The sequence below is a fragment of the Halichoerus grypus genome, chromosome 4 (assembly GCF_964656455.1).
Source record: "Halichoerus grypus chromosome 4, mHalGry1.hap1.1, whole genome shotgun sequence".
Taxonomy (NCBI): Eukaryota; Metazoa; Chordata; class Mammalia; order Carnivora; family Phocidae; genus Halichoerus; species Halichoerus grypus.
Window position 1 is genome coordinate 127,210,410 of NC_135715.1, and position 14,168 is coordinate 127,224,577.

Genomic DNA, 14,168 nt, shown 5'->3' on the forward strand with positions numbered 1-14,168 from the left:
TAATTTAAGCTTTCATCATCTAAAGCTTGTCATTTTTTTCCAAGAGAAATGGATTGTTTCATTTTTAATGAGTGCAATAATAACACATTTAGTTTCAGCAGATGCAAAATAATGCACACAAAAAATGATTTGGAATTTGCAGAACAAATAAGCAAACAGTACTAGAATAACGCAAAGAAACATGTACTATATAGGGCTTTTCTTCTTGTAAGGGGTCAAAATCTGGTCAAATCCAGCGTATTGTTTCAATTTAAGCAAATAAAATCAATATGGTCAGGGAAGCAAAGTGCACAGAAATTTTAATTAGTTAGGTTTCTTTTTCTTTCTTTTTTTTTTTTTATTTCTGTCTCAGACAAGTACTGTTAGCTGACAAGAAATATGGCATTCCTCACCTAATACAGTAAACAAAACAAAACAAAAACCCTCTCTTAATCACTACTAGACAGCCTCTAGACAATACATTCCTGCAAGGAATTGTAAGGGAAGGGATTGGATGCCACTTTGTTAATGAAACTTAAGGAATAGATTGTCAGGCATACCGGGAGTTTCAGATGTATTTCTGAATTCACATCTGTGGGAGTTGTGGATTGTCACAGTTCATTTGCTTTTGTAAAATATCCACAATTTGCTGACAAGCAACTTCAAAAGTCCATTCAGCGATTGGGTGGGTGGTGGACCCCTTTCGGCATTTTTTTAAAGTAAGTGTTCTTTTGCTACTGTAATATAGAGCTGGTGAAGAAAAAGAACGAATGCTAAAATAAATAGTAAAATATAAAACACTTCATACAAAGTAATTTGATGTGCCATTAGTTGTACAATTACTTCAATAAACATACACATGTTATAAAGGGAAATCAGAAACAAAATGCTTTCAGTTACGGAACTTGCAAGCACCCATGACTCCATGTTGTTAATTCCTTTGGGAAGTGTCATTTTTAATTTTTTGGTTTCTTTTCAGTGTTGTGCATGTCCTTGCAACTGCCTTGTTTTTTAATTTATATCAGGAGTCATAGAATTAGAAGGAAGGCATTTGAAATCATTGAAAACTGCAGTTAAAAATAATTACCATTATTTACCTTAAATTTCGGAGCTGAGGTTGTCAGTCAAAACAATATAAAAATGTTGTTTAGGTTGTTTGTTTTAAGTAGCCAGATTGCCAGTGTAAAATACTTGAGAAGGCTAACACATTTCTCAGAGATGGGTGCATAAGAATAAAGCTGTATTCTGTATATTATGCCCCAAATGGGACGTTGATGAAGACCTACACAGTGCATAATTTCTTTTAAGTTCTTTTAAGCAGTCTTGTGTTATGAGTACAATTAAAAGTCCATCAGTATCCCAAGTACTCGTGCATTATCTACCCTGCCACACTTCGCTAATGCGTCTTATCATTTAGGTTGCTAATACTGTTCAGTGTAAAGACAGTCTTTCTGAGGTAGACTGTTCAAGTTCAAGGACAAGTCTTTTTCTTACGAAATGCATGACATTCAAAAAAAGACAACAAATAAATACTACATGTACAATATGTAGCAATGAGGTAGAAATGGTTATAAAGAACAATGTTTGAATACACGTCAGATGAAAAAAGAAAAAAAAAGAAATGAATATTCTCTAGCAACTGTATATAATCCACGAGGAGAAACACACGCGCACACACACACACACACACACACACACAGGGGAGAGAGAGAGAGAGAAAGGGAGACTGAAATAAACTTTTGCTTTTTTTTTAATATCATAAGACAACAAGAAAGAATGAATGTGCTCCCAACCTTGGTGTACTACAGAACCATTTTATAAATATTTAACATTCTATAGGACTGATTCATATATTCTCACACAACTCTGTGGCAAGGCTGACCCATGCTGCCGACATTCTACATATCACTGAGACAGGGAGGTGAAATTTTCCTGCTTTCAGTCTAATTGTCTTTGACAATTGCAGTGCCTAGTGCTACACTGCTTGTGTTGTATTTAAAAAACAGGGGAAAGAGGAGAGACTTGTTCATTAAAGATGCAGTATCCCTGGTTCACACAAATGCATCTGGCAGGTTCAAAATCGAATGTCAACCAGAGGTCTTAGCGGAGTGTGAGCTTCAGTTCATGTGTTGGTTCGTCACAAGTACAGCTGGTTTTGAATTCTGAGATACTAATAGCTCCACGTTTGCTAATGTGCTTCGTATGAAAATCGGCAAGTGATTCAACAACCGAAGGCTTTACTTTTCAAAAGAAAAAACCGTATTAAAACACTTTGAGCTGTCGAGTGGTCCTGTGTATCTGCACATGTGAAGAAAGGAAGTAACCAGTTGCTTCTGAATAATGTAAAATGGATGTTAAAGTTCAAATAGGTGGTGGTGAAAACAGCACACACATACACACACACAAACACACACACTAATTTTATATATATATATGTATATATATATATATATCTATCTTAGAACTTTACCTTAGTGGCCTCGATAGTTCAACAAACTGTGTCCCTTTCACTTCGCAAAATACAGTTTCAATGATCACGATAGCCAGTTCTTGTTAAGAAACATGAGAATGGGATTACAGAAGTAACTTTCTGTTTGGAGTTGGACACATTTCTAGAGAAACATATTCTAAATGCCTCTAAAATATATTTTCCAACCCACAAATATATGTAAATTTACAAAGACCTATTGTAGGAGTCAATTTGGATTTTTTTGGATGCGTTCTTCTGAAAACTGCATAGCCAAGTACTATGCAGCCCATGCAAATTGACCTTGCTATTTTACATAGCATAGCCTCTGGATAGCTTTTATCACTTGCCCAGATGGTGTTTGGCCTATGTATTTTAGTGGAATGGTTTATTTTCTCCTTGATAGGTTTCAAATGCACAAGAAAACATTATACCCGTCTATCTGCATTTGAGTAGAATACAAACTGACTAATAGATAAACATTCTGTGTGAAAGTAAATAGCCTTAAAGTGTACTGCCTTCACATTCCATTGATCAGCTCAGTCAGCAAAGTTTTCCATATTGTCACTAATGTTCTAAATATTTTGGTGAGAGGCATGCCAGGAGAGTAGGGTATTTCCATTTGTGTCACACATAAGGTCATTATGAACTACCTCTTGAGTTTCTATCGATCCTTCTACTGAAGTGGTTTCCTTCACTTCCTTTTTGTTCCCATTGGAAATGTTATTGCAGTTATGAAGAAGAGAATTAAGGACTCTTAAGTGGACTGGCTCAAATCCCCTGGCCAGACGGCAAGGGATTTGGACTGGCTCATTACCTTACCTTCATTAGTAGCCTTCTCCAAATTCTTAGCAGTCAAAAAGAGGCCAAGAGTACGAAGCCCGCTTACTCAGTTGTACTATCACTGATTGTACGCATTCACTTCTCAGGATGTGGCACCCCACCCCCACCCCAAGCTCCAGAAGGGATGGTCAGAAAAGAGCTCATTATTAGGCTAGTCCATAGAAGAGCTCATAATGCTGCCATGCAGAATCAAAGAATCACAGGAGAGCACTATCTACTCAGAGGTCAGCCTTATCTCCCCCAACAGATCTTCATTTCTTCAGCATGCCCAATTTCCTAAGAGATCAAATCCAAGAATTCATGAGGCTAAATGAAATTCACACAAGGCTTCAGCTTCTGCCTAAATACATGGATCTCTGACCACTCATCTCTCAAAGTAATTTTTAAGTCACTTAAAGCTAAAAGCCAGTATGTATGACTTCAACTTATTTTCAGTTTTATAAACGCGTGTAAAACACAATAGTGCAGTCATATTTGGCATTAACTCTTACTAGCCACAAAAATGTGGGTCAATATTGGATTTTCCAAAGTTGTCTAAATAAGACTGGGTTTGTCAAAACTTGCCAGTTGCTTTCAAGTGAACACAGCATGTTGGCGGAAATGAAATGTAATGTCTAAGAGACAGAAAATAGGTCAGCACTGTGCAAAAGTAAACTTGTCAGCGAGATCAATATGAACCTACAAGTTAATGGGGATATTAGAATTTCCTTACACTAAGAGATGTGCAGGGTAGAGCCAGAACACGATTATAGCATTTATTCACTCATGAAAAGCAGAGGACATATTTAAATATTATTTTTTGTATCCTTAATGAAAGGCACTGCTTTTTAATATGGAATATTTATATATAAGCACAGTTTTAATTGATAAGACTATCACAGTAAATTAAATTTTGGTTCATTTGCTCAGTTTTTTGCAACACGAAAAATACGAAAAAAGGGGAGTAATGATCAAGCATCAGAAAATTTCAGAAATACGATGAAGTCCTTCATTAGCTTTCTCTATGTTAAGTGTTTCAGAGAATTTGACATTGTGAATGAAATCAGTCAAAATTTTTTGAAGAAAAAAAAACAATAACAGAAAGAGCTTTCTTGGGGCTTCTCATTGCATTTATTTAAATTTTTAAAAAATGTACATCACTTTTTGAATACATAAAATGCCAGTGCTTTGCAACAGTTTTGTTACTGCATCTCTCAACTAAAAAAAAAGGAAGGAAAAAAAAAAAAAAAAGCAGGAAAAATACATTCAAAAAGCCAGGCTGTTCTGCTTATGCACGGGCAGTGGCTTTGGAAAGCTACGGCCTACACTGTCTGTTCAGAGACATTGCCGAACATCAGTTAGCTATCAATGAAAAGTTGCACATAAAGCATTAAAGGATACAAAGAACAACTTGGAGGGGAGCAGAAGAAGAATGGGTAAGTAAGAAAAATGCCACATATTCTGGGGTGGGGGTGGACTCGGGCGGAAGCAAGCATGAAGACCGATGTTTTCGGAAACTAGATTTCTGGGAAAAGGGAGAAAACAAAGTAACGTGTTTGACAAGATAGAGTTGTGTGTGTGTGCACGTGTGTGCGTGTGCACCTGTGTGTGCGCACGCTCGTGTGTGTGTGTGTGTCCACTTCCAATTTTCTATTTTACTCTCCAAGAGAAATGTAACAAAACTGAGGTAGAAATGAATGTGGGAGCACTATAGCCCAGAAGATTTCAAAATGAGAAGCAAAATTGCACTGAGAAGAGAGGAGTCAAAAAGGAGAGGGGATGTAGATGTTCTTTGTGGATATAGAGAAGTTGGTTGGTTGGTTTTTCTATTTGTTTGTTTGTTTGTTTTTGCTTGCTATCTTCTGCATTCTATCAAACAGCACGGCAAGCCTATAAGCTAGATTAGTGAATAGAAGGACACCATTCCCAGCAGTTTTGAGAGAACTCGCAAACCACCACCACCACCACCACCACCACCACCACCACCACCACCAACTATGCAGTAAAAGGCAGTCCTAGATTTTAGGTACTGTGACTTTCAGGGTCCTAAGCAGGTCTTGTGGCCGAGTGTTCTAGACACTAACATGAACTGAATAAGTAGCTTTCCATTAACCAGTGTACCTTTTAAGAACATTTTCACTTCATTATCAAGGAGCAATGTACGAAGAACTCTTGCAGTTTTTGACATAAAGAATTATTCTGCTCTGGTTAATTCCCCATAATTAGTAAAAGAATCTTTTTTTTAAAAAATCCTTCCATTTCTACTTTAAATTGTAAATATTCAGTTGTATCACACGTCAGTATTTTTTCCGGATACATTCAAAGTAATTTTCCTTGCTATTTTCCAATTGTTGAGGTAAACATACATTTTTAATATAAAGTAACATTGAAGCCTATCCCATTACTCTCAGCAGTACATAGTGCTTTCAACACATTCCTTTGAGGTACTGTACAAATCACAATCGCTTTCCTGAGTTTTTGCAGACAAGAACATTAAAAGAAATGAACTGCAGAAATTAAGGTCCAGATTACCGTTACCCTGTTTTACCTGTTCTTAGCTTAATACTGCAGAACAGACAGGATTGAGGAATACTGTTGCTCTTAAAATGGCAAAAATCTGGTTTTCTGTCGTCACACAACCGTTCATCTCTTTAGTCCAATAATGTTTGAAGTTAAAGCTCTTTATATTAGCACATGCCACCAATGTAATTGTGAGGCAAACAAAAAATAAAGCACCACTCCAGGCACTTGACAGCAACTAAATCTCGAGAACAGCAGAATGGAATCAACACACGAGGTTCATGTCCTTCTGAAATCAACACACTTGCACCTTGCTCCTTGGTGAGTGTTGTCTAGCTTGAACTGAACTGAGCATCAACAGATGCTTTCTGTCCTCTGGGGCTCTCAAATCAGAAGCTCTCATTTGATGCGTTTTTTTTTTCCTCCAAATCTACCCTGACTGTAAAGATGCAACTCAATCGTCATCTTCCCCGGTACCCTTTGTGATTTAAACACTACTGGAAAGGGGCTCTAGACCCTATGTAGCAGGTTTTATGCGTGTGTGCCAACATTCATTACATTTTTTTTTAAGAAGTTATCACTGACTGCAACCAAACATTTTGTTCCATTCAACATACATATCAAGCTCTTTTTGAGATATGCTAGGCTGAATCTTGCAGAAAGCATTTTCAAAGTCTTGATACGTAACGGGCCTCAACTGGCTGGGCATGATGGCTGAAAGGTCTGTGGCTGGTATGGCATGGAGGGGGCCCACCACTGCTTCCTGACACAAATGAGCCACGTCTAGTCCAGAAAAGCCTTCTGTGCGCTGGACGAGCAGTGCAAACTCCTTATCATTGAGACAGTAATTGTGCTGTGAGAGCAGTTGTACTATTATCTGGTGCCTCGCTGTGCTGTCAGGAAGTGGGATTAAAAGTCGTTTCATGAAGTACCTCCGAAGAGATTCATCTATTTCTTCTGGTTTACTGGTGGCACAAATTACTACGATTTGGTCCTCAGCTGAAGTCAGGACAGTGTCCAGCTGCATCAGAAATTCCGTTCTCATCCGATTGACTGGACTGTGTTCCTCGCTCACTTGAGAGGAGAGAAGCATGTCAATGTCACTGACAAAAATCACCGAGGGCTGGCGACACCTGGCCACGAGAAAAGAGGCGTGGATAATCTTTTCTGCTTCTCCTAACCACTTGGCAACGAGTCCAGAACCGGCGATTTTGAAAAACGTGGCCCCCAGCTGACTAGCTATGCATCGGCCCAATAATGTTTTGCCTGTTCCCCGAGGTCCAAATAAAAGGATGCTCCGAGGTGAGGCCGTCAGTCCACTGAATGCGTCTGACCTCAACACTGGCCATAAAACCTCCTCTTTAATGACAGCCTTTACCAGGTCGAGACCAGCAATGTCACTCCAGTCCACCGGTGGTCCTTGGGTGATAATCTCATTGGTTACCAGGTCAATGAGGTGCGTGTCAGTGTTCTTCAGTTGCTCGTCCACAGAGTGGTTGGATGAGGTAGCTGCACGGAGTCCAGGGCCTTGCATTGGGTGAGAGAGGAGCTGCCTGTGCTCGTCCCCATGCTCACTCATTACCGGCGACGTGTACTTCCCAAAGGATTCACTGGATCTTGATCCCAGTGAATTTTTAGCAGTACTATAGGAAGGAGGGGTCAGAGCCCTACTGGACTGGCTGCTGAATTTCCTTTGCTGTTCAGAGGACATTAGCTGCTTCGTTGGCTTAAATGCTAAGGATGATGTTTCAGCATTTCTGTCAAAGCCATTCCCCCGATTTGAGTTTGAAATGCTGTTGTCGGGCATTCTGTACATGGGACTCTGTGTAGATCTCTGTTGGCCATAGCTGTAATTTCCATAACTGGAGTCCATATCTCCCTGCCCTGCCATATAGAAAGCTTTCCTTTTAAGGGAACTTGCCGAACTGTTTGTCAGAGCCGAGGGTGCAATGGGTGTCAAACCATGCCCCTGGTAGGTGTAGCCAGGGACAGTGGTGGGGGGCAGAGGGGTAGGAGCAGGGATTCCTGAAGGCAGGTACGCTGAAGGAGGAGGAGGTGCACCGCCAGGGCTGTACCCGGATGCCACAGCCGTCTGAGGAGGATAGCTAGCGGAGGGATAGCTGTAACTGGAGAGGTTAGAAGTCCCATTGTAGCCTGGGACCAGGGCTGGTGGCGGCGGCGGCGGCGGCGGCGGCTGGAGGAGCCCAGAGCTATGCAGAGGAGAAGGATGGGGTGAGGGAAGTGCAGGTGCGGGCTGGCTGCTGTAAGTAGAATGCAGATACGATCCGTTGTATCCCGGGGCATATTCCTGAGACGGGAGCCCTGCGTGGAGACTAGGTACCGTGTGGCTCCCGCAGGTACTACTTGAATAACTCGGTTCTGTCAGGTTGCTGGCCACCCCAGGAGAGCTCCCTATACTCGCAGAGACATCTGCTGGAGGGAGGGCTGAACTGACTCCAGCTTTGCTGGCAGCGATAACATCCGGAACGCAGTTCATGGGATAGACAGCTTCGGAATTCAAGGAAGGCTGCCAGGGTTCGCTTTCATTTTTCCGACCGTTCACGAGGCCCGATGGGGCATCGGAGTAGTTGCTGAGTACCGGTCGGTCCACGGGGCCTTCTAAAATGCCGGAATACTTCTCTGCATATTTTTTGAGTAGGTTGGATGCAGTCAGAGCAGAAATGTCATCATTTGCCCAGGCGTACTGATAGGTGCGCTGCAAATGACCTCTGTAGGCTTCCACTTTGTGGGCAGGAGACCGAGTGGTTGAGGTGATGTCAAAGTGCTGTTCTGGCCACTGGGCATGCTCCGGCGTCCACTGCATCTTCAAGCCTGCGGATTTGGGGGGACGAAAGTTAATTTACTGAGATACTCGTCAGAAGTGCATAAGCTTTTCCCTACCGTCTTTGGTTACCTATTATCTTCCATTAACGATAGAGCCGCTGCAAGGAATTCCCACAGTGTGTGATATCCACTGGGACCTGTACGGTATGTACGCTTTAAAACGGACTGGACTTCAGTCCTGTATAAAAAGTAAACCGAATTTAAACAAAAACTCTGTAGAAGACCTCATTCTTTGTTCATTTTTAAGTAATGAGCAAATCGATTTCTGTTAAGCCTGTCGAGTTACTCGCTGCACACACACAGGAACACATATATATGTACACACACATTTCTGTCAAATTAGAATTCGATAACAGGTCCTTACAATGAAATATGCATATCTTTTAACTGTCGGGCACGTGATAGTATTAACATGTGCAATATCTAGCCACCCTGTCTCTTCACATCAGAGTTTCTGTTTTATATTTTAACCAATATAGAAATGAGACACAGCTGACAGATCACATCTAAGACCCCTCTCTTATTTGGTACTGAACACCTAGTTAGCACAGTATAATGCTCCCTGCGCAGAACAATATGACACAGACATAGCAGGTCATTCCATAATCCAACTCTCATCTAAAGTGCTCCACGACAGTTTCAAATCTGCTTCGTGGAGTGCAGCAAAGCAATCTCCCAGGCAGCGCTCCATCGCTTTCATCGCACAAAGCCTACAACTCGGTATGAATTACAACTGGCTCCTTTCTGCCTCTCAGTTCTGTTGTTGAGTCTCTGAAAAAAAAAAACAAGCATCACTTGTCTGTCGGTCTTGCAGCTGTCATTCTCCCTCCTTTCCCTATAATCCTTCCCTCTGCTTTACAGCCTCCAAGTACTAAGAGGGGAGAGTACATATGCATAAAAAAATATAGAGATATATATACACACACATACATAATGTCTATAAGTATATCTATTACATGTGTGTGTATATAAGTGTGTGTATATCTATCTATCTATCTATATATGGGGGGAGAAGAGGAAGTCAAGAAAGGAAGGAAGGAGGGCAGGCAGGCAGGCAGGGAGGGAGGAAACAGGTGAAAGGGAGTGTAAGAATAGAGAAGAGGGAGAGAATCTCTCTTTACATTTCTGTGGGAAGCAGTGTGTGTGGCATAAACTCAAGGAGCACAGCTAGATAATGAGATGCTATGGGTAATGCTATCATCTGCTAGATTACTAACCGAAGCAAGGTGACTTAAGTAGCAAACTGTAAAACAAGAGTATTTTCTCAGTTAGAATCAGAGAATCATTTGAATTTTACAGTTTAAAGAGACCTGAGAAATTACCTTATTGCACAGATTAGGGAACCAGTACCCAAAGGGATTTAGAACGTACCCTGGAGGACTCGCGTATACTTAGTTACGGTAGAGCACGGGAACCCTGTTTTGTCTCCCAGCTCATGGCTCACCTCATTCTAATCTCTGCTTGGTTCGAACACTTTGGATTCCAGTACAGCTATATTAAGTAGGCCTCCTTCAGCTCTTTTGGATTACCTGAAGTGAATTTTGTAAACTGCCTTATGCCCTGTGGCAGAGATTCCTTGATAAGGAGGAGGCCTGGTCTAAATGAAGAATCAGCTCCCTTCTGAATGACTGCAGTCGATTTTGACAGCTCCTACACCCCCCTGCCTTCCTCCTCCAACCCCTTTAGCTCTTCATTCCCTGACTCTGGCTTCTGACACGGCCAGCTTTGACTTCCTGAGCTAAACTGAACAGAGCCCAGAGTTTGGTAACAGAATGGCATGTTGATTCCCTCCTGACTCCCTCTTCCTTGTTTGCAAAACCACTGCACCAGACACTGGAAGTTAATTAGCAGGATGATGCTGTGCTAATTGTGTTAATTTACAAGGTTTTAGTCAAAGAGAATCATGCCAGGGCTGGCACTGCTGTCATGCTTCCGACTTAATGATTAAGAAATACTGAAAACAAGGTGGGAAGGATTGCAGTAATTACACAATAAATGAATAAAGCAACAGGATTCATTTGCAAATATATTTTACTGCAGTGGTACTCATTTGCATTTGGATTTTTAAAAAGGATCCATGTAGATATTCATTTGCAAATCACCATCTCAGTTAAATTAAGTCTGAATGCTGCACAGTATAACTTAATCAAGCTCTATTTTTTTTAATAAAAATACAAAAGACCTTATTTCTCTTGGTTATGCAACAGATTCTTTCTTCACTTTCCTATCCCTTACTCCTCCCAAATCTTCATATGTTTTTCTTTGAAAACTCTATTTAAAAAAAAAAATAATCTCATCAATTGGAAAAAAAAATTGTAAAATCCTGATGAAGTACAGCTTGCATCATTTCAGTCCAAGAAACTCTGGGGGTGAGTTCTAGAGGAACTAAAGTGATATTCTTGTTTCTGCTTTCTCAATCATTCCTTTTGAAGGGGCGGGGCGGGGGGGGGGAACACATCGCAGAATGGGTGAAATGACCTAAACCACACTTAAAGGGGAAAAGATGCAATTTTAATGAAGCAGCATTTCAGGAATCATACTTTCATTAAATTCAACTGGAAATTATTAAGAGCAAATCACCAGGAACCAATCGCAAGTAATCAGTATCTAAATTCTTTTAGTGTCATGGGATTTACTCCAAGCCTTATAAAAAGGAAAGAATATTAATGTGACTGTAATGTAGAACTGTCTAAAAGACCTACAAATTCATTAGTCCTGTAAATTATTTCCAGGGAATTTCTATTAGGGTTTTTTCTTTAAAAGATTATCAAATACAGAGTTGAGAAAATAAGAATGCACATATGCTCTGAGTGGAAGTTTGATTAGATTGTTACAGAAGAAACATGAATAAATGTCTTGAAAGGAGGCCTCCAAAAATGTTCTGGGAGTCACAGAAAATGGAATTTACCACAAACACAACATAACACACACACAGATACACACACACACACACACACACACACACACACTAAACGGCATGGCTTCCTTTCAGTTAGCTGAGCTAAGCCATCCTTGGCATTAGTTAACATACATGACAAACATGATAAAAGCCCATTGAAAAAAATGAAACTGCTCTAGATTTAGAATAATTGAAAAAACAAACAAAAAAGGGCAACCTTCCCCCTTATTGGCTTAAAATTTCTTCTCATAAGTTAATCGTTTATAAAAAGTGTGCAAAAAATTGGTTTTAGTAAGTTATAATCACTGTAAAAGACAGGAACGTAAAGGTGACATTAAAAAGGTTGGTCATTTTCCCTGGGTGTGTCCGCGGAGTTTAACTCTAGCAAAACTAATACATTTCCTAAGATTTCTATTTCATCTGAAATTAAGCAAAGATCCTATCAAAATTATTTACTTGGGACAATTACTGGATATACCGTTGCCTTTTAATTCTCATGCTATTTTTGGAGGTGCTTACCAAGATAATTGAAAGTTTATTTATTGATGCATACTAACTAATAGTAACCTTAGCGGGGCTGCCAAAGGCAAGACAGAGCTTTGATTAAATAACCTTAAGGGAACAGAATTATTCACATCCCTTGGAACACGAGTACTTACCCCGTGTTTTGAAATCATTTATGTTACTTGAAAGCATCAGTTAATAGTTAAGCATAAGCTAGTTCTTATTATTAGTATGAGTTGAAGAAGCTGGCGTTCAGGAGATTGTCCTGGCCTTGGGAGCACGGAGAGCTTTCTCATCAGTTTCTTGAATTTTAATGCTAATTGGAAGGAGAACCAAACTTCTTGTTGTTGTTATTCCGTTTATTGCTGGTGATATTTCTGGTGTGGAATAGAAGAAAAATGTAGAGCCAAATGTTCTTTGAACAAAAAATCATGCTCCGTTTGACTGCACTGCTGTTCTCGACGTGTCGGAAGCAGTACAGGCCTGTCACTTAACTTGGCACCCAAATAATAAGATGGGCTTTAAAAACAGCTTTTGTATGGTTTCTCTCTGGAACGCGCAGAGCGAAATCTCAGAAACAATGCTATTTTAACACTATTAGAAACATGACTCCGGAACAATAACTTCCACGGCTGTTTAGAAATAGCTTAAATAGGTACAATAAAAATTCAGAAAACAGTGGAAAGTAAGAAAAATAGTTCTTAAAGATAACTGAAGAATTGTTCCAAAACATCAATTTTTATTTTTGAAAGGATCAGGAAATTCTTAATATAGCCAGCAAATTTCACAATGCGATGTGTTTTTTAAAATATGTAATTTAATCAAAAATTGCTTTTAAGAGATGTTAACGTTAAGTATTACACCAGGATGATAGGGACTACTGTACAAAGCCTGAGTGTTCTGTTATTTCACTGCCATAGGATGAAGTTATGTATCTATAAATGAACAAGTCTGTATTTCCCATAAAACCGGACAATTTGGATAACATTTCCCTTTCTTATCATTTCTGACCGCTTTATAACTTGGGTTTAATTACTAAACAGTTGCAGCCTCATTGCTTAGCTTGCTCCGTTTTGTTCTTCAACTGTTTTGAAACAACACAACTGTGACATCCTACGAAGTTCTGGCCTAGCTTCCAAATGATGAAGCTGTTACACAGAAAAATGAAGGATGTAAAAACAACTTGCAGAATGGGAGGATATCGGAAAGAAGAGACTAAGCCTCTGGAATCTATTTTTAGCACACATTCCTCGAAATATTAATCTAAGGCCCTCACTACCCCTACTCCCACCGCTACCGAACACCCTGATGCTGCTCAGCAGTTCATCAGGTCTAAAAAAACTGTTCTCTTCTACAAGGTTCCCATAGGGTCATTCTGGCTGATAGGGACTCTGGCTTCATCTGTGGGTTTTCTCACGCTTCCTAAGGGCAGGGACCTGAGGCAAACAGCCGCAGGCCTGGAAGGCTGGCTTGCTCTGGGAGAGCTGCGCGATGCTCACACAGGCCTGCACGACATCACTGCACCTGTTACACTCCTTTGGGCCATTGTACCTCTGAACTTTTCATTATTATTTATTTAAATATATTTTTGAAAAATCTAATAGCATATGTACCCATGTTCTCTCTAGAAAGCAATCACTCCTGGGGTAAATATAACAAAGTACAGTGGACCCTTGAACAACACAGCTTTGAATTATGTGGGTCCACTTATGTGCAGATTTTTTTGGATTAATACATGACAATGCTGCAGATGTATTTCCTCTCATGATTTTCTTAATAACATTTGCTTTTCTCTATAGAGCTTACTTCATCGTAAGAATACAGTATATAATACACACAACATACACAATATGTGTTAATCGACTTTATGTTATTGGTAAGGCTTCTGGTCAACAGTAGGCTATTACGTTTTCAGGGAGTCAAAAGTTACACACAGATTTTCAAAACCTGCGTTGCTTAAGGGTCAACTTGAATATATTCAATAGTTTACAGCCCCTTCAGCCTAATACTGCAACAGATTCATCATCTTCTAGGGAATGGCAGAACTAACACACAGAACATTCAAAATTTCAGGAAGAGAGTAGCAAATTCATTGGCTAAAAATACAGATTTATGCAGTGAAATGCTTTGCGA

The 14,168-nt window shown here is 40.0% G+C and overlaps 1 protein-coding gene across 4 annotated transcripts in view; it reads right to left on the reverse strand.

The window, feature by feature from the left end:
* The window catches only part of FIGN (fidgetin, microtubule severing factor), a 133,088-nt gene that overhangs the window by 4,397 nt on the left and 114,523 nt on the right, over window positions 1-14,168 (reverse strand). For 2 of the 4 annotated variants that reach the window (XM_078070902.1, XM_078070903.1), the window contains 2 exons: window positions 8,703-8,810; window positions 601-8,620 (listed from right to left, as the gene is read on the reverse strand). In XM_078070902.1, the coding sequence (XP_077927028.1) occupies window positions 6,366-8,612 (2,247 nt within the window). In that variant the 5' untranslated portion in view covers window positions 8,613-8,620; window positions 8,703-8,810 and the 3' untranslated portion in view covers window positions 601-6,365. Of the gene's footprint in view, window positions 1-539; window positions 8,621-8,702; window positions 8,811-14,168 lie in introns of those variants that run through there. The other 2 variants (XM_078070901.1, XM_036071055.2) reach the window with 2 other exon arrangements.